The following is a 20,813-nucleotide window of genomic DNA, read 5'->3' on the forward strand; positions in this document are numbered from 1 at the left end:
AGTCTTGCTAACTGAAATAGCTATATGTTTTCCCACTCTGAAGGATGAAAAACTTGTCAGTTGAAGTATAACAGGTTGCTTTTGCCAAGTTTTCTGGTTACAACTGAATAGGAATATCTGTGAAATTAAATAACATTTTCATATTTGATAGTTTGTCAGTTGTGTAAAAAAAAAAGCTGACACAGCAATCTGAATATGAAAACATATTAGCAATAATCTCCTCTGTGTTGATCACTGCAGGATCTCACTGAATTGGCTTAGCTTCAAGAATAACTATGAGCATGGCAGGTTCCTTGGCTTAGCCATCTTTTTGCACTTGTGTTGGTGTACTAAGGTACCCACTTGTGCAATTTGCTGTGCATATAGTTAGTAAGGGGGAACTATAGAGTCAGCTCCTGAGATAGGACTGCTCTGTACTCAGTTTCCCCAAAGTGTCCTGTTTTCCAACATGAAGCATCCTCTTGGATGAAGAGGAAGATTTTTGACCAGGCTGCAGGAAACCATTCTCTCAGCCACGTCAGTTGACCACAGATCAGTGGTGCAGCTCACATGCAGTGCAAACGCACCGCTTGCGCACACAAACCCCTCTTGGGGGATGCTCTCAAAGGCAAGTGTTCTCCTTTTGTCCATCACTGAGTCCGCTGCCCCTGTCACTGTCTCCAGTGGGAACCGAATTGGTCACGTTCGGCTGGGTTTGGGCAGTCTTCACTTGATGCCTCGCAGCCCCGTGGAGTGAACATGTGTACCTTGCTCCCATTTGAGAGCTTCTGCAAAGGCATGCCCTGGTGGCGGCCAGCCAGCCAAGGTAGGCAGCTTCTCACACGAGGAACACAAACACACCATGCCAACGTTTAATATTTATTATCATACCTCTTATTTTGCACCGTAATGGGTTATATATATATGTTCAGCTACCTGTGCATCCTGGGAGACTTCTATGACCTAGCAGCAGCTGGAGGTATTAATAAACCATAACTCAATTTCCACATCTATTTTATATCCACAGAACAAATAAAAACTCCCATTTTTCGACGTTTTAATATGTTAATGTCAAGGTTCAATAAATAGCATTTACCTCAACAGCGTGAGCAGAGCGAAAACCCGCATGCTTGTGTCAAAGCATAACATGAGAATCAACATCTGTCAGAAAATTGCACAGACATTCAAGCGGCTGGTTTCTAGTGTCGGAGGCTCGCAGCAGCCCGGGCCGGCAGCGGGATCGGCTCCCGGGCGCTGCGGAAGCATCCTCCGCCGGGCTGGGCAGCCGCGGCCCGCCCCGGCCCCGCCCGCCCGCGCTGAGGCGCCAAGAGGCGAGAGCAGCGTGGTCGCGGCAGCATGAGCAGCCCCCAGCCCGGGCAGCAGCGGAACGGGTACGCGACTGCAGAGCCCGCGGGAGGCCTCCCCGGGCTCTTCCCGCCCGCCATCCCGCGGATCCCTCTCCCACTGTCGCCGTGCTCCCCTCACACGCCGGCTGACTAAAGTTTATCCGGGCGGGCCGCGCCGCTGCCGCCCGCGGGTGAAGCCGTGGTGGCGGGGCCCGAGGGCCGCGCCGTGCGGCCACCGCGGCCTCTGAGGGCGGGATGGAGGGAAGCTGGAATCCTCTTGGGCGGGAGGGAGGGAAGCTGGAATCCTCTTGGGCGGGAAGGAGGGAAGCTGGAATCCTCTTGGGCGGGAGGGAGGGAAGCTGGAATTCTCCGGGACGGTAGGGAGGAAGGGAGGCTGGAATGCTCCGGGGCAGGACGGGGAGGAAGGTCCGTGCAGCCGAGGGCTCTCCAGGCAGCGCCGGCCGCCGCCGTGCCGGGGGAAACCCGTCCCGTGGGGAGGCGCTTCCTGCAGCCCCTAAAGGCCCTGTGGTGAGGGCACGGCCTGTTCTACTTGGGTTTCGTAATCGCTGGGATAGGAAAAAGAGCAGGCAGGGTGTCTTGTGTTCATTATTTCCGGAAACGAGGGCCGGCGTGAGTAATATGCAATTAATCAAAGTCGGAAGTGGCTCTGCAAAAGTGAAGTACGTTCAGTGAAGGGAAGTGTTCTTGTACTGCTTAATTGAGGCTCAGTATTCGTACACAGTGTTTATCTTTACAGGTTTGATGGGTTATCTCCCAAGAAAGTTGTGAATATAATTAATTTGCAATACACTGAGTATTGTTTTTCTGTAAGAAAGATTGAGTTTTCTCTTTCGAAACCTTCCCTTCCAGTACGGAATATGTAATGACCTTATCTCAGTACCTGTATTAGGGGAAAGATTAAAAGCTTCAAGTAAAGGAAATCCCACATTTATTTAATCTAGTAATCATCATAAAATATGATATTTAAAGAAAAAGTTTGTATTGAAGGTCATCAAGAGCCGTGGTTGGCTTTTGGGGAACAAGACCTTAGCTGAAGATGTTTATTTCTTATTTTTAATACGCACTTCGTTTTTTACCTGTGATTTCAATGCCAAGGTATTGATAGTTGGTCTTCGAATAGAATTGTAACATAATGCACATGACATCAAAGATGAGGAAGCAGAGGAAAAACTTATAAAAAGGAGGTTGATCTGATACCCCCCCAGTCCTCTAGTTGCACTATATTGTTGTGTAGCTGACTGTCATAATTACTGTATGAAAAAATTTGAGATGATAAATTCTGTTTTAGGATTCTCAAAATAAATTTTTGTAATGGTACTCCATTTTTTAAGTAGCTGAATGACATTTGTTCCTTTTTCAGATGGTGTTACAGCTTACTTGAAGCCTAGATGGATGAAAAAAAAGTGAAAAGGGAGGCAGTGTTCTCTAGCTACAAAACCTTTTTCTCTATTTTCCCTTGAAATAACTTTTACAAAATTTTTATAGACTACTGATTACTCTAAAATTTAGGTTTTTGTTTTCCCCCATTGTTCTTAGCAGTATTCTTCATGGCTTTCAGTTTCTGTTATTTTTGTTCAGAAGTTATTATGGGTTATCCTAAGGGTAAGCCTCGATTGCCTGTTTTACAGCTAGCTATAGTATTTTTTAGAGTAGCTTTCATTCATGCAATTCTAGAACTTACAAGTGAGCATAAAGAAGATTATGCTGCCCCAAATCCATAAACTAATTTTCATGTGTGTGCTTGACTGCTAGCCAAGGCCTTGGCTTCTGCTCAATCAGAAATTAAGTGGTTTATACCCATTTCACACTCTTGAGTTCTTGTGCACTGAGTTGAGGGAATTATCTTGCCAAACACAGTGATTTTAAGTAGAAGTAATTGAGTAAGGCCTTTGGGGGGTTTTTATGTTCTCTTTGATGTAAGCTTTCTGCTTATTTTTTAGATATGCTCCTCTCCCTGTGAAGTTGGTACTCTGAGGGACCTCCACTTACATACAGTTCTGTATTTATTAGAAAAGTAAATACTAGCTTTTGTTATGTTTTGAATAAGTAGAGTTGCTAGGGAATAATTTAACAAAAGAAGAACTCACGACCTCTTAGTTCAGAATACTACTATCTTTCTGGAGCTCTTTTCCCAGAATGTTTTATTCAGTGTAGTTCTGCATTGTGTTTCATCCCTCTCCAAAGACATCACTGTGAATGTCACTTAGCCAGAAGCGGTCATTTAAAGTCCAGTTGTGTTTTAGAATTTGTAAAGCCCTATTTTTTAGATATTTTAAATAATCATATAGCTGAAACATTTTCTTGATGTTTCAGTTAACCTGTCAAAGTTCAGATTGGCACAGAGTGGTGTGAGGGCATGTCTTTAATCTCTTTTTTTCTCTGAGCACTTTTCCTTCTTGGTAGGATATAGCCCCAACTTTGTAGTTACAGTGATTCAAGTCAGTTTGGGCATTCTTAGAATCACATACTTGATTTGCATGTTTGCTTTGACAATTGACAATTCTGGGCACTATTTCCAATGTTGTCAATGTGTGAGAGAGGTGTGTGGGTTACATCAAGAGTGTGTGTTCCTCCCTCCTTACTTTGAGATGGTAGCCTTAAAGATGATCTTCACTCATTCCAAGAACAAGCCAAAATTGCTAACTTGTAATGTGCCACATACAGACTATTCAAAACCAGCAATTTATCTTTGGTAAATAGCACCTTGTAGGTTTCTAAAGTACAGTTTTATCATGTTCTGGCATTGTTTTCACTCAAACAGTGTAACCTCTTTATGACAAGCTAACTGAAAGCCTCTAATACATGGTTTTAGTTATAAAAATAATGATTAACTAAACACTTACCTTCTAATGTTTGTCTTCTGAAAGTGCTGGTACTAGTGTTGCTAGGAGATGTCTTGCTGCTTGCAGTTACATGTGATATATTTTTCTGCATGGCTGTACATCACAAGAAGGGTATCTTAGTCTTAAGCTATAGTCTTTGGTAAGAGGAGCTCAAGAAGAAAAGTACTGTGCCCCTTGTATTTTGATAGGCTAATCACTGTATTTGAGATGTTCCATTGGTTTGTTTTTCAAGTTGTAGCAATATGGGTGAGAGAGTTTGGGGAAATTTCTTCTAATTTGATCTTTTCTTTAAATTTTCGAAGCTTAAGTATATTTGTGGAGAGAGATGTCTGCCTTTCTTTTCTTTGAGCTGAAAAGCACAGAAATTCCCCCGTTGTGTTTCACACTGTCTGAGCAGGCTTTCACCCATAAGGAGGCAAGAGAAAATGATGTATCACCTTTTTTTTTATTCCTCCTTCCCCCAGATGTACTCTTCAGGGCAGGGAAAGAAGCAACCTTTTGTGGCACTTTTATATATTATATCTAAAGAAAAAGTTCTTGAACCCATCTCCTGTCAGTTTTCAGAAGGCTTTCGTAAGACATAATCTCAAGAGCAAATTAGCAGGCCTCAGATCTTTGGTGGTAAATGTTGTAACAAAAGGTAAACTTAAGGTGATAAACATATGGTCAGAAATTAATACCTGCAGAGGAAGGTACCAAATAGGAAGCTACTGAGCACTTGTCGTAGGCAGAAGTACAAAATAACTTAGAGGCTGGCAGTTATCACAGTCATCATAAAAAGGATTATCTTTGGGTGCGAAGAATGGCAGTACATGATATACCCGAACCTTTGAAATATACAAGGTATTATCTATAAAGGATAAATTGCTCTGTCTTTGAATTGCTCAGTGCTCTGCATATCTCAACCTTCTTATCTAAAAATGAAATTTGCAACCTTGCTTGGATGCCTTTTCCTTGAAAGGAAATGTTGCATATATAAGTTCCTGGAAAGCACTTAACACTGATGTTTACTATCAGTAAACATCAGTGGTTTACTATCAAAATATTAGTGAATGTGTGATCTTAGCCACATTCTGATCCTGGTTACTTTAAACTTGTGCACATTAAATTAATAAAATTTGTAGTAGCTCTAGGTCTGTGGTGTTTGCTGATGGCTGTTTTTTACTATAAACTGTAGTTTCAGCAGTGAAGCATCCTGCAAAAAAAGAGAGGATTATTTGGAATGGCCTGAATATTTTATGGCAGTAGCTTTTCTGTCAGCACAAAGAAGCAAGGATCCAAGCTCTCAGGTAAGAAGGCAACATATAACAATAAGATAACCTAATCTATATTGCATATTGAATCAGATGTACACATAGAAGTTTCAGGAAATTCCTAATAAAAGTTATTTCAGTATATAGCTATTCAGTTTTTAACATAGTCAGCACCTTCTGTTACAGAAATTCTGTTATTGGGCCTGACCTCATATGTATAATTCTGTGTACATTTGTAACTTGGAGTTTTAGAAATCATCTTTTCATCTGGAAGTTAAAATAACACATGAATTTTGTCTCCTTTTTCCAGTAAATACAGTCACTTTAAGAGGAGGATAAAACTGCTGAAAGTTTTAAGTTGTGATTTTTCTAAGACCTTTTACAAGTTTCTTTTCCTCACCTGTAAGAGTACTTGTTTGTTTGTTATTGGGTTGACTAGAGTTTTCATCTAGCTTGTTCCTCTCTCAGGATCCCCTGTTCTCTATGCTTCACTGTCTGTTCCCATTTTTCACATGTTTCATGTGCCTCTGTTCAATATTGTTCAATATTGATTTCATGTCATTGATACAGCTCCTGAAACATGTTATTCTGCAGGATCCAGTCATCCTGTTAGATTTCCTTTGTGTGAAAAAATCAGGAAGCAAATACCAGAAAAATAATCTATTCACTTCCTTCTGTACATTATGGCACTTAGCTCTCTGAAGGTTTTTCACTTGGGACTAAAGTTTTGTTACCCAAGGCTGGTTGATAAACACATCGTGTGAATTAAAATTAGTAGTATTGCAATTTCAACAAATGATATGGGCGGAACACATAAAAATGGGACACATCATCATTTAAGAAGAGTCCCTTTGTAGACTTGGGTTGAAGCAATAAAGGGTGGGAGTTAAAAGGTTTAGAATTTTAGTTCATGTTTGCAACAAGCCACAAAGGCTTGTGAGGCCTGCATAAGCCAGCACTTGTATTTCTGTTACATCTTTCATAACTTTTCTTTTGCTCATGTTGCTCATACTGCTCCTGGGAAAGCTAGTTTGGGGAGCTGAACTTAGTGATCACCAGGGTTCATTCAGTGCTGCCTGAACTAGGTTCATTTCATGAGCAGACAAGGAACAGTGCTGGCAGGCTGGGATGGGAACAGCATGACCAAAGTGCGAGCAGAGTTACATCTGCCCTGACTTATTTCAAAGCCCCCCCAGTTAGGTACAATTGTAGCCCTGCTCACTAGATGATATGACTTAATAAATTAAGTGAAGCTTGTATCTCTTAAATGAAAATTGTAGGACTAACTTTTCATGTCTCATCTTTGTTGTTGACACATTGTTTTGCATGCTGCTGATACTATATAAATCTGATTTTATTTAGGTTGGTGCCTGCATTGTAAATTCAGAAAACAAGATTGTTGGAATTGGCTACAATGGGATGCCTAATGGTTGCAGCGATGATGTACTACCCTGGACAAGAAGAGGAGCAAATAGATTAGACACAAAATACCCTTATGGTAAGGCTTCCTATGGTTGACAGGTTAGACTTGTGATGTCTGTATCTGTGAAAGTTCAGTTGGTAAAGTATTGATCAGTTTTCCTTCCACTCATATTAATATGTTATTGTTAATGTGGTACACCAGGATAAAAATCAGTCTTTTTGAAGGACTGACTTCCTGGTGAAATAGGTTCATAAATATTAGCCATTTTGGATTGGGTAGTGAAAGCCTGTAAATATGAAGCAGCTCATTAGCACACAGTTGCAGCACACAGATGATTGCTGCTTCTGTGTGTTTGTCACCACAGAAATTACAGAGTGTGTATATGCAAAACAAGTAATTGGATGTAAAATACAGGTATTAAAATTACAAACTCCAGTGGTTGTGGGAAATTTCCATTTCAGGTGTTGATGGCATAGATTATATGTACTACGAAGAAGCTGAATATTTGTCTTGAAGTCTGTGTGCCGTGGGTCTACCCTTCTATGGGTGAGGTGACTTTCACTGTTTATTTTAGCCTCTGATTGATTCCCAGTTACTAAATGGACAAAAAGAATGAAGAGCAAGGATGGTTTCATGGTAGATGTGGTTGACTGCTGCTTTGGATCTTGCCTTTGTCTTTACAGTAGGCATAGTTTGGCCTTCTGTAAGTGTTATTTAAAGGGCCCTCTGTGAAATTTGGTGGACCTATCAGCAGGGCTGACTTTTCTGGATCAGATGTGGTTTGCAGGAACCAAGGAGACTGGGCTGCCTCAGGCGTCATGCCACAAGTGCTGACTGCCGTGCGTGGAAATTGGGTAGAGAGCTGCCTTGGTGGCCTGCAATGGCTGATGTGGGGAAGAAACTTTGGTTAGGACTGGTAAGAGACCATACAGCTCCCATGCTTCCTTAAGTCCCCCTTCGTCTCTCTGTACCCACTCCAGCTCCTGCTGCACCGCTGTGTGTGACACCAATGCAGCAGAAGCCATGGGCACAGAAAAAACAGGAGCTTTTTCATCCTGTGCTTCATCTCGGCCTGTCTTGAGCACAGGTATGGCAGGGCGGAGAAGCACAAACGGGAAGGAAATTTTCCTTCTCCCTGCATGGGTGGGGGAAAGTTAGCACCGGAGTTCACCTTTTGCAGAGAAATACTCTTTTCCAGTGGCCAGTGTTTATCTCTGCCTACTAATTCTGTTTCTTACTTGTAACTTTAACAACTGGTGTGATAGAGAAATTAAACTTGCATGAGTTTTGACATAGCCTGAGTTCACTCAGAGCTCTTTCTAAAGACATTTTCTGGTTTTCTATAGTATTGAAGTGAAAGATGATATGCAGTGGCTCAGCACGTAATTCATCAGTTTGATATTTTTGACTTCTTAAAACCCCAGTACTTGTCCTTGTTCACTTCACCAATTTATTATAAAACCTCTAATGGTAATTCTTAAGCTTGAGACCACTTAATAATATTTTTTGTAACAGATATACTCCCAATATAGGGCCAAATTTGAAGTGTGCTCCTGCCAAATTTGAAGTCTGCTCTGAACCACTGTTTTTACTTGTAGTGCTGTGACCATAATGGTACAACTTGGTATGACTGCTCTTTATTTACAGGGCAAGGAAACAAGTGTTAGCTCATTGATTAAATATAAAGCACTGAAAACAGAATATTGATTTTGGTTGAATCTTTTTGCTGCTCTAAGGTCTCATTTCTGAGCTAAAATCACCATGGGTGGTCTCTGGCATTGGAGCATGTTCCGGGCACTCAAATCTAAGCTGACCAGTTTAAACTAAAAGTACTGTGAGCAATCTTTGTACAAGATGATGTGAGAATTTTTTTCCTTTTGTTAACTCTGACTGCAGAAGATGTGGAGCATGTGATGTTTAAAAAATGAGCTAACTAGTAACAGCCTGGAGAGCCAAGTTGATTTCCAGGAGTTGGTCTAACTACTACCCTTCCCCCACCATTTTCTTAGTCTTCACCTCATTAAAAAAATCACAACTTTGTAACACAAAGTGTCTGCTGTGATGAATAAACAACCTATTTTGTAATTCACAGATCATTTAAACTCTAGCAATTTCTTATTAATCTTGATAGCAGAGTTGACAGACCAGACAAGTATATGTAAAAAAAAAATCTTCTGCGTAAAAAATTCTGGTAGATGCAGAGACACATAGAATTTCTACTAAAATCTCATTAAACTGTCATTTTTCCTTTCTCTTTTTGCTAATCATCACAGCATTTGTGAAAATTGAACTTTTTATCCTTGCTTTTTCCTTACTGGCTTGTTCAGAGACAGTACAATCATACTGTGTGCTCCATTAGCTAATCATGGGAACGATGGCACTTTCATCACTGCAATGTAGCTTATTAAATGAAGCTGATGGTAATTGTGCATGTATCACCACACTAAGTAGGAAGATGTTTTTTGGTGCTACTTCATGCATCTGCAGTGCTGCAGAAAAGGTCTGGGGTTGGATCTGGGTGCTGACCACCTGGTCTTGGGTCCTCTAGGGTTAGCTGTGAATGCTTAGCTCACTTCCCGTGTTTCTTACCACTCTGACTGGCTTTCTCCAGAGCAAAGCTTCAGTATTGCTCTTCCAGTGGTGCTCCAGAGGGCAGGATGGAAAAAATACTGCAAGAGAACAGTCATCAGGTATAGACTTAAAATGAAAAGCCTGCTGAGATGGGATGCTTAACCCTCCTCCTTCCCTTGGGCCATACTGGCAGATAGGCAACACATACTCTGTTTCATGCTCTGAAAATCCCTCTTGGGTGGGCTGCATAAAAGTCTTCTCGCTTTTTTATGCACTTTGAACTGAGACATACAAAATAACTGTGTGGTGTCATGGGACTCCTGGAGCTTGAGGAAACCCAGGGCTCAGGGTGGTGTGTTGCTGAGGGAGCCCTAAGATGAGCACAAGCCAGTCTGTGCCAGTTGGCTTCAGTAACAGGGGACAGTGCCTGGCCCTGTCTGTGTTTAGCAGCATAAACATAGTAGGGGATTGGACCCAGAGGCGATCTTTGCAGAAGGATGTTAGGTGATCATATAACAAATTTATTGAGCTCTAGAAGAACTGATGGGTGCATTGATTCTATAGCTCTGATCAGATTCAGTTTCATGGCTAAAAATCTTCCAATTTCCACCCTAAATTTATCTGTGGTTAGTTTTTAGGTTCTTGCATGTGCCAGCAATGTTCTTTTAGCTTTTCTTATTCAATGTGGTTAACCCTTCTTCCTTCCCTGTGCACTTACTGGTAACAGTTACCTTCTGAACTTCTGTGTGAGGTTAAACAAGTCCTGTCATTCTTGAATTTTGCTGTATCTTGAAACTTGTTGATTGGGAACTCACCACTGTCTTGGTTACCTATGTCTGCTGCAATATACTGTATGTATCTATCTCACCCTCGAGAGTGGATTCTGCTCAGCTCACTGTTAGGGGCAGTGTTGTGCTTGATTAAGAAATCCAGGTGTAACCTGAGCTGGTACTGGGAGAAGGCATCAAAATGTGGTAGCTAGTGTTCACCTTTCCTTAGAGGATGCAAAGGCATTTGGATATTACAGGGATAATGACATGGATTGCCTGTATTGATACTGTGCATTCCTTATGAGACTCTTGAAGTGGATAAAGGCTCTTCCTTCCAGTTGTGATGTATATTTGGACAGTATAGCCTTCTTATATCAGAAAGCACAGAGTGTTTTACAGAGTGCCATTTTTCACAGCACAAAATCAGGATTTCACCATTATGTTGAAACTGGCTCCGGGCTGCCAGTCACTGACAGCAGCAGGGATGTATGGGTGCACATGAGAGAAATGGAAGGCCAGTTTTACTAAGATTTTATTAAACATTTACTAAGATGTTATGAAAAGCTCTTCCTGAAGCATTGTGTTCAGTACTATGTACAGAAGCTTCATAATAATTACGCAAAATTCTGTCTTCCAGAGTCAAAAATGTGCCCTCTGCTTCTGTTAGATGAATCTGAGGATCTGTTTTCTCACACCAATCATTTAAAATATTACATTTTTCTCCTATTAACACAAATCTTCCCACTAAATCTAGTTGCTGTGCTCCTGTTATGCCCTCTGTCTCCACTGTAATCTAAGAACATCTATTTGACAACCAGTCTCTAATTAAGGGTTTTAAATTAAAATGACTGGCAAAATTAGAAACCTCTGAGCAATATAGAAAATATTGAGTAAGTGTGCTTACAAATATTTATACAGGTTCAAATATGATAAAATATGTGCTGTGGCAAAAAGTATGCTCTAATTGAACAGTACCTGCTGTGTAAAATGAAACAAACTGTTATCAACATTTCCTTGTGTTAGGATTATGAGCTTTTTGTCAATTTTTCAGAGAAATGAACACTCAACAATATTCAGGCAAATGTTAGTTTTATGGAAGCTGTTATTTTGACAGCACAAAATTTGATAAGGCACTCCGAAGAAGTGTGATGCTCCCTCTCCAATTGGCAGTGCAAAGTCAGGTTTTAGCTGCAAAGGGGATCTATAGGAGATGGTCTCCACTTACAGCCACTCACTCTTGCCCTGCATGGTTTTTTGCCCAGTTCTGGTGTCATACATCAAATGTGTAGAAAGTTTGGAGATTTAGAAACAACAATTCCCATTGTTCTACATTGCCCACTAAGAAAAACCTCTGTGTTCTGCTAGGAGTAGAGCTAACTTGGAGAAGGATGAGAGAAACTGTGAAATAGAGTGGGTTACCTAACGCTGCTCAGGTTTTTGAGAGGGGCTTCTCTGACCCAGCAAGTTTTGTGATGTTCATAAATGAGATGAGGTGAGCCAATACTGAGCCATCTTCACTTCCCAGTACTCGTTATTCATGGAAGAAAGCAGTGAGGCTGGGGTTCCATTTTTCTTACTAGGACTCCCAACAAATCTGCTGCTGTTATCCTTGTCTCTGTGCCCTGACCACAACAGCTGCTATTCTCCAGTACACAGAGAGAAAGAGAGAGAAAGAACAGCAGGAAGAGCTGAGGGCAGTACCAGCCCAGTATCAGTGTCTCCCTGCCCTTAATGAAGTGACCAGCAACCATCCCAATGCTTTTGAACAGGTTGAAAAAAATAAATGTCATTCTACAAATTCCAGGTCCTTCAACCACTGCCCCCAGTGGTTGTCACTCCAGACTCTATTCCTTAAATTAATGTTTTGATACCTTTTGTGGTTCTTGCTGTGTTCAGTGTCAGAGTTCCAGCAAGTAAAGGATAACAAAATTCTTAGTCTGGCTCAATTAGTAATTAATATCATTAAAAAGTCATTCTCCCTAGCCCTTCTCCGATTGCTTCTTTAAAGGGTCTTTAAAGTTATGGTTGTCCTTAGCATGCACTTCATCAAGCATGTAAGCCTTTTAACAGTATTAAACACTTTGACTAGTCTTGTGGTTCTTATAAAATTGCTAGTCAGAACATACTTAGAATGTGGGAAGAGTACTTCTGACTGCAACCCACTGGGAACATGCTCATGTTAAGTATTCAATCCTGAAAAATTACCATTTATAGGGTAAGCAGGGGTCTCTTATTTACAGGTGAGCTTAAGGAAGAGTACCACCTCAGCTATGCAACACAAACCAGCATGGAATGAGAAGAGATAGAAACACAAGCAATTAATACTACCAGTAATGAAGCAGTCAATCAAAATCAGCTTTTTACGTTTTTTTTCCCCCCCTCTCATGAACATAGTAGCAGGTGGTGGGAATGTCAGAGCACACACACTTAACTTCTTGTTGCATGGTTATTTCTTCAGCTAATGAAGCCTTTTGAGAATACTTTTCAAGCTACTTTTCCAGAAAGGAAACCAGTGTTGTGGACTTGATATTGTGTTGGCTATATGTGAATACTATTTTAAAAATACCAAAGCTCTGGAGCTCCTTAATAGAGTATTGTAAAAATTATTAGTTTTACTAATCTGCTTAAAGATCCAATTTTCAGAGTTCTGAATACTGTGCACCTGTGAAAGGTTGTTTTAAGTTAGCTTCTGAGAATCTCAGAGAGGACAATTTCTAACTATTAGCAGGAATACTTAACAGCTTATAAAACTTCATAACACCCCAAATGTAAACTAGTTAGTCATTAACAAGAGGGATTTTGGACTTCTGGATTTATTTTGTTTCTCAAAAAAGCTGGGCAGGTCTATAAGAAAAATCTGCAGGTAATAGATCTATCTTACCTGCTCAATGCCTATTTGTCAGAGAGAGGTGAATATGAGTAAGAGGGAGTTAAGAGTGATGGGACAAAGCCTAAAAATACTTGTCTGATGCCAGCACCTTCTTAAGAACCATCTGGCATAATATCCCTTTATAGGTAGCAGGTGTCTAGGGAGATGTATAACACAAAGATTCGTGTAGTGATAGTTCCCCAGAATATACTTTCAAATCACAGCAACTGAGACAAAATGGTTTGGTATTCAATAGCCCAGTAGACTAAAAAAAAAAGTAATACTGGATGGAAAATTATCACTTCTGGAATCAGTGCAAGGTTCTGGTCCTGTACTGGTTTCTGCAGTAAGTTCAGTCAGAAATATTTGGTTAGGTGCATGAAAAATGTACCTCATTTTCTATTTGAAATTAAAACTTACTCTGTTTGTTGTAGACTTAAGTACTTTTTCTCTTGGAATGATTAGTCTGTTTCTTATTGCTGTCTCTGTGCCTTCTGTCCGCATGGGATAGCTGTAATTTTTCTTAACTTCAGATTGTGTGAAGATGGTCAGGAGGCAAAATCTATTTTGCTCCAGCTGATTATCTTCTATAAGTTATGCTTGGCCTGATATTATTTTTGCTTGGGAAGAGGTTTGTTGTTGAAAGTTTGTAGAAGTCTGCCAAAAGAACCTTTTTCTCTCCCATTTCCCTCAGTGCAGGAAGGAAGCTTGTTGCAGTACTAGTAATTAAACTTGTCTGGCTTTACAGCTGAAGATTTCTGAGATTTAGTGAAGGAAAAAGATTTACTGAAGGAATTAGTTTTGTTTCTTTTATAGTTTTGGGAGTCTTTGAAAACATCCTTCTTTCTGGAGACCTTCTGTTTTTTAAGCTGCTGCCTAGAACATAAATATATTGTTCAAAGAAACTTAAAAGTGATGTTTCTGTCCTGTTGACATTTCCAGTGGTGGAAATTATGTCACTCTTTTATTCAATCCTCCATAGGCCCAGAAAAATAATTCTCTGACTATTTATTGTAAAGGCTTTATAAGATTGATGCATCTTAGTAATATACTTGGAGTTCAACATATTTTCTGGATTTTCTGAATGTATAGGTTCATGTAACTGCATCTCTCATACACTTAATGGCATATATTTAAAATACAGTGTGACCCAATAGCAGTTGCAATAGAAACAGTAAAAATAGTGAAAGAAGCCTTAATGTGATGGTTCTTGGCTCTTGGTGGTTTTTTTTTTTTTCTTTTTCAATTTCCTTTTTTTTGTGTTGGTTTCTGGTTTTAGTGGTTATGACAAGGTATGTGGACAGCATGGCATGGGTGTGGTAGAAGCAAATACTGAGTTTTCTTTAGCAAGTGTTCAGTCCTTTGTGACTTGTCTGCATGGGAAGGTTTGTGTGCTGTAAGTTAGGCTGTAAATTTGTAGTGCATTAGCTGTTGTATAGAAAATTCCATGTAGACATTTAGCGCATATGGAAAACATTTCCATTCAGCAATGATTCCTGCGTGTTGAAGGTACTGCAGTCTGTTATTTGTGTGGTGAGATCATTCAGACAGAGGTCAGCATGTAGCACTAAGTTTACTGTGAAGTTGTGTGGTGAAACTTGTTCTGTTTTAATTTTCACATGGGCGCAAGGGAGAAGAAAAGGACTTTAAAAAAATCTGTTCTTCAAAAAAAGCAGTGGAAAACCTCTTAATGTTGTCTGCACATGCAGGTCTCTAAATGATCTCAAACCCACACCACACTTCAGCATCTGTTTAAGCAGTCAGGGCAGCAGGCATTTTCTTAGCAGGTAGGTATATAAATTATGCAACTTGCTGTTATTCCTAGGAGTAAACAGGAAGTTCTTGCAGAGATCCCGTTTTTTTTCAGAGCTTGATTGTGGATGACATAGAAACTGTGCTCTTCTCAGCTGTGTTGCTAACACATTAGATAATCTGTTCATGTGTAGCGTATAAACACTGAAACCCTAAGGTGCTGCTCTCCAGAAACAGCTATTGTGTTAATGGTGGAGTGAGGCAGGATGGTCCATTTCTACCTGGCCTATCTCAAATCCATGGAGAAATGCAGGACTTTGTTTTCCTGCTTGTGAAGTCTGGCACCTTTTAATGAGCAGTAAAGTCATTCTGATATTAAAGTTGGATGTTTTTATGGCTGAGTGTGTCTCATGTATTCTGGGGGTGGGAGAATCCTGCAGCAGCACTGAACCATTCTGAGGCCCAGAGGACAGAGCTGCTCAGTTTTACTTGGCGATTCTGCTGCCTTTAAGAGTGCACAGTGCGCTCCTACAACCATTAGACTGTTCCTATCTGTGCATGTAAACACATAAATGAGCTGTTTTATACTGGCAGTTAGATACTCCAGAGAGTTGTGAAGCTGTGAGATATTGCTTCACTAAGGGTGGTTGCAATGGCTTGGCCCACAGCCTACGGCTTTGTTGCCTGCAATAGGTGTTAGCAAATGGCAGTGCTAATGCACTTAATGATATCATTACTAATCGGCAGCCTGGTCAGAACAATTGACCTTCATTGATCTTGATATTTCTGCTTTTATTTCATTCTCTGCCCCTTATGCTAAGCTGTGCAAGCTATTTGCCTTTGAGAAGAAGTAAGCAGTTATATTGTAACACTTTAGTTTGTTCGACTTATTTTAATGATCAGTATTATGAATTGTTTCTTCCCTTGTTTAATCAGTGTGCCATGCTGAATTGAATGCCATCATGAACAAAAACTCAGCTGATGTGAAAGGCTGCAGCATGTATGTTGCCTTATTTCCATGTAATGAATGTGCAAAACTCATCATCCAGGCAGGTAAGCAGTAGTGCCAGCTTGCTTTTTCAGGGTTGCAGTGCTGCCTGCTCATTGGTATCTTCTAATAGATGTATTTGATGTTAAATTGCTGATGTTAGATCTAAATTAATTGCACTGTCAACCTCATAAGATGCTACTTATGGGGGTTTTTTGCATCTCAATGGTGCCAAATTTTTCCAGTGCTAATTGCATCTACTGTGATTCTAAACGTACTTCTAATTTAGGTTTGTAACTTCTTAGACCAGGAGCTGCCAAAGAACAACACAGGCTTTGCATATAATTACTGTCAATTTTACTGTGTTCTGGCACTTTGAATAGAGTAGGGCAGAAAGAAATAAACTTCTGCATGACAAAAGGTCTGTTGGGAGTATATACATGAAATTTTAATTTGAATATGATGCATGGTAGATATTTGAAGAATTTAAAATATCTTTGCTCATAAATGTCATAAGATTTCTATGATCCTACTTTAATTATGTCTTTCATTACAATTATTATAAATCTGTGCCACTGCAGCAAGTGTGCTGGCCTAAATATGCCTCCTTTTTTGAGATTAGGCAGTATCTGCAGCAGGCTTCAATTCTGTAAAAATCTCTTCTTAAAGTAGCACGCATTTCGCTCACTGAGTGAAGTCATGCAGTCCCAGCATGGATTGCTGTTCTGGGGAGTGTCTCACTACTAATGGCCACAGGAATATAGGAAGAAAGCAGCAAACAGCACTTCTTTATTTTGGTTCAGTATGGCTTGAAATCAAGAGGGGTGAAGAGGGAAAGATGATGGTATTCTGCATTGTGCTTCATACAATTCTCTTACTTACAGAATCAAATGCTCTTCAAGGTAGATTGGCTGCTTGTTCGCAATGTAGTCACTCATCCTTTTCCTTAGGCACTTATGTCAGCACTAAATTGCAATGTACCGGTATTCATGCTGTCTGGCAAACACGGGAAGATGTTGATCAGCTGCAAAACACTTGTGAATTCTCTTTTGAAGCCACTATATTTTTCCCCTGCCTAAGTGATTTAGGCAAAGATCATTCAGCAATTTTACACAGCATACATTTGTGAGTAGAGGTGTACCAAGGAGTTGTAGAGCATGTGGATGAATGCTGCGTCATCTGATTTTGTGCACCAGACATTATTAATGTTTTTTTCAGTGTAATTCTAACATTTTTTCTATGAAATTTCTTTAGGCATAAAGGAAGTTATTTTCATGTCTGACAAGTATCATGACACTACAGAAATGACAGCTGCACGGCGGATGTTTGATTTGGCAGGTATTATATATAGGTGAGAGAATTAACTTTATCTTTACTCTGGAATGGAAGAAAAGGAGGGTGTGAAAGAGACCAACTTTAGGGCAAATGTTCTTCTTCTATCAGTTATGTAGCATTTTATTTATTCCTCTGTAGTGTTTGTAGATGGTTTGCTCTGTAGAAGGACTGGGTTGACAGACTGTTGCACCATTCTTTTGTCTTGTGTATGGTTAAAGTTCAATTTTGGAACATTTGTGTGAGAAAATGGTCCATAACTCATTTTGCTCCTGGAATGCAAGAGAAATTGTCAAGGGGGTGGTTATTTGTCACATTGTAGTCTGTAGAGTCTTCCTTGACCCTGCTTGGAGCAGGAGGTAGGAATAGATGATCTCCTGAAGTGCCTTGCAACCCGAATTACCCTTTGATCATACAAGTTGGACTGAAACAACCAACTGATTTTGTTGTTTCTGTGGATTACTCCATCCTTATTGAAACTTCAGTATCTTTTTGTTGCAGTCAGTTTGGGAAGGTGTCAAACAAGCCGCCCGTAATTAATTCTTGGTACCTACAGCTGTTCATCTTCTTCAGTCAGATTTTAGGTGACAAAAGGGTAAAAGTTGGAAGATTTGCTGTAAAGTAATGATAATCTGAAAAATGTTTTAAGAGTGGGGTTTTTAAAGACACTGACAGAGGTACCTAAAGACAATCTGTTCAACAGCGAGTTTGATAGAGAGTTACATGCTGTGGGTGAGGCTAATTATGTAGTCCAGGGAGGCTTTGCAACTCTAAAAAGTTTTACAGTATTAATATAAAGAGTTCGAAAAATTTGCAAACATAACAATTCTGACAGATAAAATTTTAGGATGAAAGATACCTACTGGGCTAAGAAACATCCATGGAAAAACACAGCAGTACTTGAAATTCAGTTTTAGTCCTTCAGTGTATTTCCTGTCTACTAAGACTGTTTGACTAAGAAGCATAAATCATTCTCTTGCAAGTCAAATCTTGTAACTTCTCCAGGGTGAAAAATGTTTCTTGCATTTCAGATTGCTATTCAGAACAAAGCATTCAGAGTTTTTGTGGTCAGCAGCATGTGCTTTCCTGTGTTGACTGTTACTTATCCTTGTATCGATTGCCGAGGATGTAGGTGGTACTTAATGAATCTCTTGAACTGAACGGCAGAACTTAATTAGGCACTAAATCCACACTATTTGCATAATCTTTTGTTTACTGGTAGGCTGGAAAATATATGCTCAGTCCCTGTATACCTTCCTTGCTAATTGCTGTAGCAGATGCTGTAATGATAATAAAAGGAAACATTTTGTGGCAGTATTAATTTTAGAGTTCTAACGTTACAATTTTTAAGTAATTCCCTCCTAACTAGTTTGGGTTTTACCCAGTATGGCATAATGTGATCTATTCCCCTTCTACAAAAAATATTTTATTATGCTGACACAAAGCTTGAAAGTGTTTTTCTAAAGCTTGGCGGGGAAAAATTGATCAAAATATCAATATTATCAAAACGTACTCCAAATATCTTTTTTATATGCATACATATACAGAAGATTTAAATATTTTTTCTGGATACCTATATCTGTACCTAGATCTTTAAATATATATTAAAAATATATGAACAAAAATCGCAGACCTGGTAACATGATGCCACCACCTGCAGCTAAGTTGTTAAAAGTCCTTTGACTCCTGGGTAATTTATAAATTCCAATAGCTGAAGAATGTACAGGGTAACCAACCCCATGTGTCTTTTTGTCTTAGTCTTTCTTGTCCAGGTTTCTCTCAGTGTGGTGCACTATAATTGGCTCCCATAGAGAAGAAAACTATGAGAATCTAAGGATGTTTTTTTTAGTATCTTTTATTCCTTCAAAAATTTAGCTGAAACTAAAGCAAGCAAAATGTTTTAACTACTCACTAATATCTGTATTTTTCTTTTTTTAGGGAATTCAAGCCAAAGTGTAACAAGATCATCATTGACTTTGATTCAATTAACAGCAGACCAAGTCAAAAGCTTCTGTGAATTATGTCTCATTAAGTCTTTAGAAGAGTGTGATTATCCTTTTCTAAAAAGCTGCTAATGCCTTTCATCTCCAAGTAGCTTGCAACTTTTTAATGGTTTCTGTAGCTGAAGTAGACTTACAAGAAATCCAAGGCATAAAATGTCCTGCTCACTTCATCTTGTCATGTGGAATCTAAATCTACTTAAAATTTTTTATGCCTTTATCAAAACTGCTTAAAAAGTGGAGACACATAGATGAAACAATATAAGTAAAGAAAACTGTTCTGATTCTTCCTGTATTCATCACCACATGCTCTGATGGGCTGTCAGCACAGATTTAGCCTCAGTTTAACAGTACTGCTTGTAACCAGTAGTACAGTGGAGTATGCTAATGTATGTTGATCTCTGTTGGATATGTGGATCTTAACAGTTGATCCTAATAAAGGACAAAAAATGTTATCCATGCAAATGCTAATCTTCCAACTAGCATAACACTAATATTGAAAAGGTTTTACAGCTTTAGGAATGTGTGGCATTCTGCTTGTTATCCAACAAATGAAATGCTGATTTTTCTTTTAATTACTGTCTGACATTGTCATATTTGGGCAGGGTTAAGAGAGGAAGCTGTTCTGAGAATTGTCCGTGCCTGAGTGAGCTTTACAGGTGCTTTCAAATCCTTGCTTTCCCCAAGACTCCAGAATTGAAGGGGATTGAGGGAGTAAATAGTTCGGGGCTTTACCTCTGGGACTTTCACAACTGAGTTTGTTCTCACGTGTAAAAGAAAATAATTTTATTGGTCTAAGCTGTTCCTAGATAATCCAACATAGCTTAGTCTTAAACTCCGCCTGTAAGGTAACTGAATCATTTTTTGTCCTTTGAGAGAAATTTGAGATATTCAACCCATATCCATATCTGTGCCAAAAGATGTAATTACGATGTTAGCTTGTTTCCCAGTGCTGACATAGTACCTCCATTTTCATAAATGTTGCCTAAAATAATATCCTCTTTAATTTTATCTTGAGATCTGGGAATAGATTTGAGTTCCTTTTCTCTAATTTGATTTTTAAAAATTAAATATGCCTAATGGCTTTGTTTAGATAACATTGGTGGTTGTTTGTTTTGTTGTTTTTGGTTTTGTTTTTGTTTTTTTTAATGTGGTTATACTTCAATGAGCTTTTATTTTCTCTACAAAAGCTTTGTTTCATATTTTGGGACATTATGTAATTTGGCTTCATACCAGTATTATTAAAGTCTTATTAAAATCCACTACACTGAAGTAGACTCATTATTATAATATTAAGTCATGCACTTGGCTCCAGAGCGCTGCTGTTTTTGCAATCATATGGAAAGCATATTTTGTGTATTTGTATTTTACATAAAACATAATGTTCATGAACCATTTGACTACTAAAGGGATCACTGTAATGTATTGTGTATCCCTTTATAAGATAATTTCTGAGTTTCTTTTTCCTACAGCTGTTTTCCACATCAAAATTGGTCTGTGGCTCAGTGCCAGAAGAAGAAATTTGCACATATGTGTGTGTGGGGGAGCATGAAACCTGAAAAATTACTTTAATAAAATGTCACTAACGCAGTTTCTGCACATCTTTTTCTTTGGTCTGAATTAGTAAGTTGAAGTATTTTGACTTATATGTGTCTGACAATAGAAC

General features: G+C 39.3%; 1 protein-coding gene across 2 annotated transcripts; it reads left to right on the top strand.

The window, feature by feature from the left end:
* The first annotated feature begins 1,226 nt into the window (after nt 1-1,226).
* Nucleotides 1,227-19,612, top strand: DCTD (dCMP deaminase). 2 transcript variants are annotated; one of them, XM_014261961.2, is made up of 6 exons: nt 1,227-1,370; nt 5,367-5,478; nt 6,805-6,940; nt 15,764-15,880; nt 17,070-17,153; nt 19,086-19,612. In XM_014261961.2, the coding sequence occupies exons 1-6, from the start codon at nt 1,336-1,338 to the stop codon at nt 19,220-19,222; spliced, it is 621 nt and encodes a 206-aa protein (XP_014117436.1). In that variant the 5' UTR covers nt 1,227-1,335; the 3' UTR covers nt 19,223-19,612. The 2 variants fall into 2 exon arrangements, with proteins under 2 accessions (XP_014117436.1, XP_005517703.2); XM_005517646.3 differs by having other exon boundaries at nt 1,228-1,370; nt 17,070-17,166.
* The last annotated feature ends 1,201 nt before the right edge of the window (nt 19,613-20,813 follow it).

The sequence above is a fragment of the Pseudopodoces humilis genome, chromosome 6 (genome assembly GCF_049639895.1).
Source record: "Pseudopodoces humilis isolate 2021_Gansu_Grassland_sample_001 chromosome 6, ASM4963989v1, whole genome shotgun sequence".
Classification (NCBI taxonomy): domain Eukaryota; kingdom Metazoa; phylum Chordata; class Aves; order Passeriformes; family Paridae; genus Pseudopodoces; species Pseudopodoces humilis.

Excerpts from the sequence above, each read along its gene's own strand:
- DCTD (XM_014261961.2), top strand. The coding sequence starts at position 1,336 with ATGAGCAGCCCCCAGCCCGGGCAGCAGCGGAACGG. Across the intron at positions 15,881-17,069 it reads AAAACTCATCATCCAGGCAG|GCATAAAGGAAGTTATTTTC; the intron begins GTAAGCAGTAGT and ends AAATTTCTTTAG. Across the intron at positions 17,154-19,085 it reads GCGGATGTTTGATTTGGCAG|GGAATTCAAGCCAAAGTGTA; the intron begins GTATTATATATA and ends TTCTTTTTTTAG.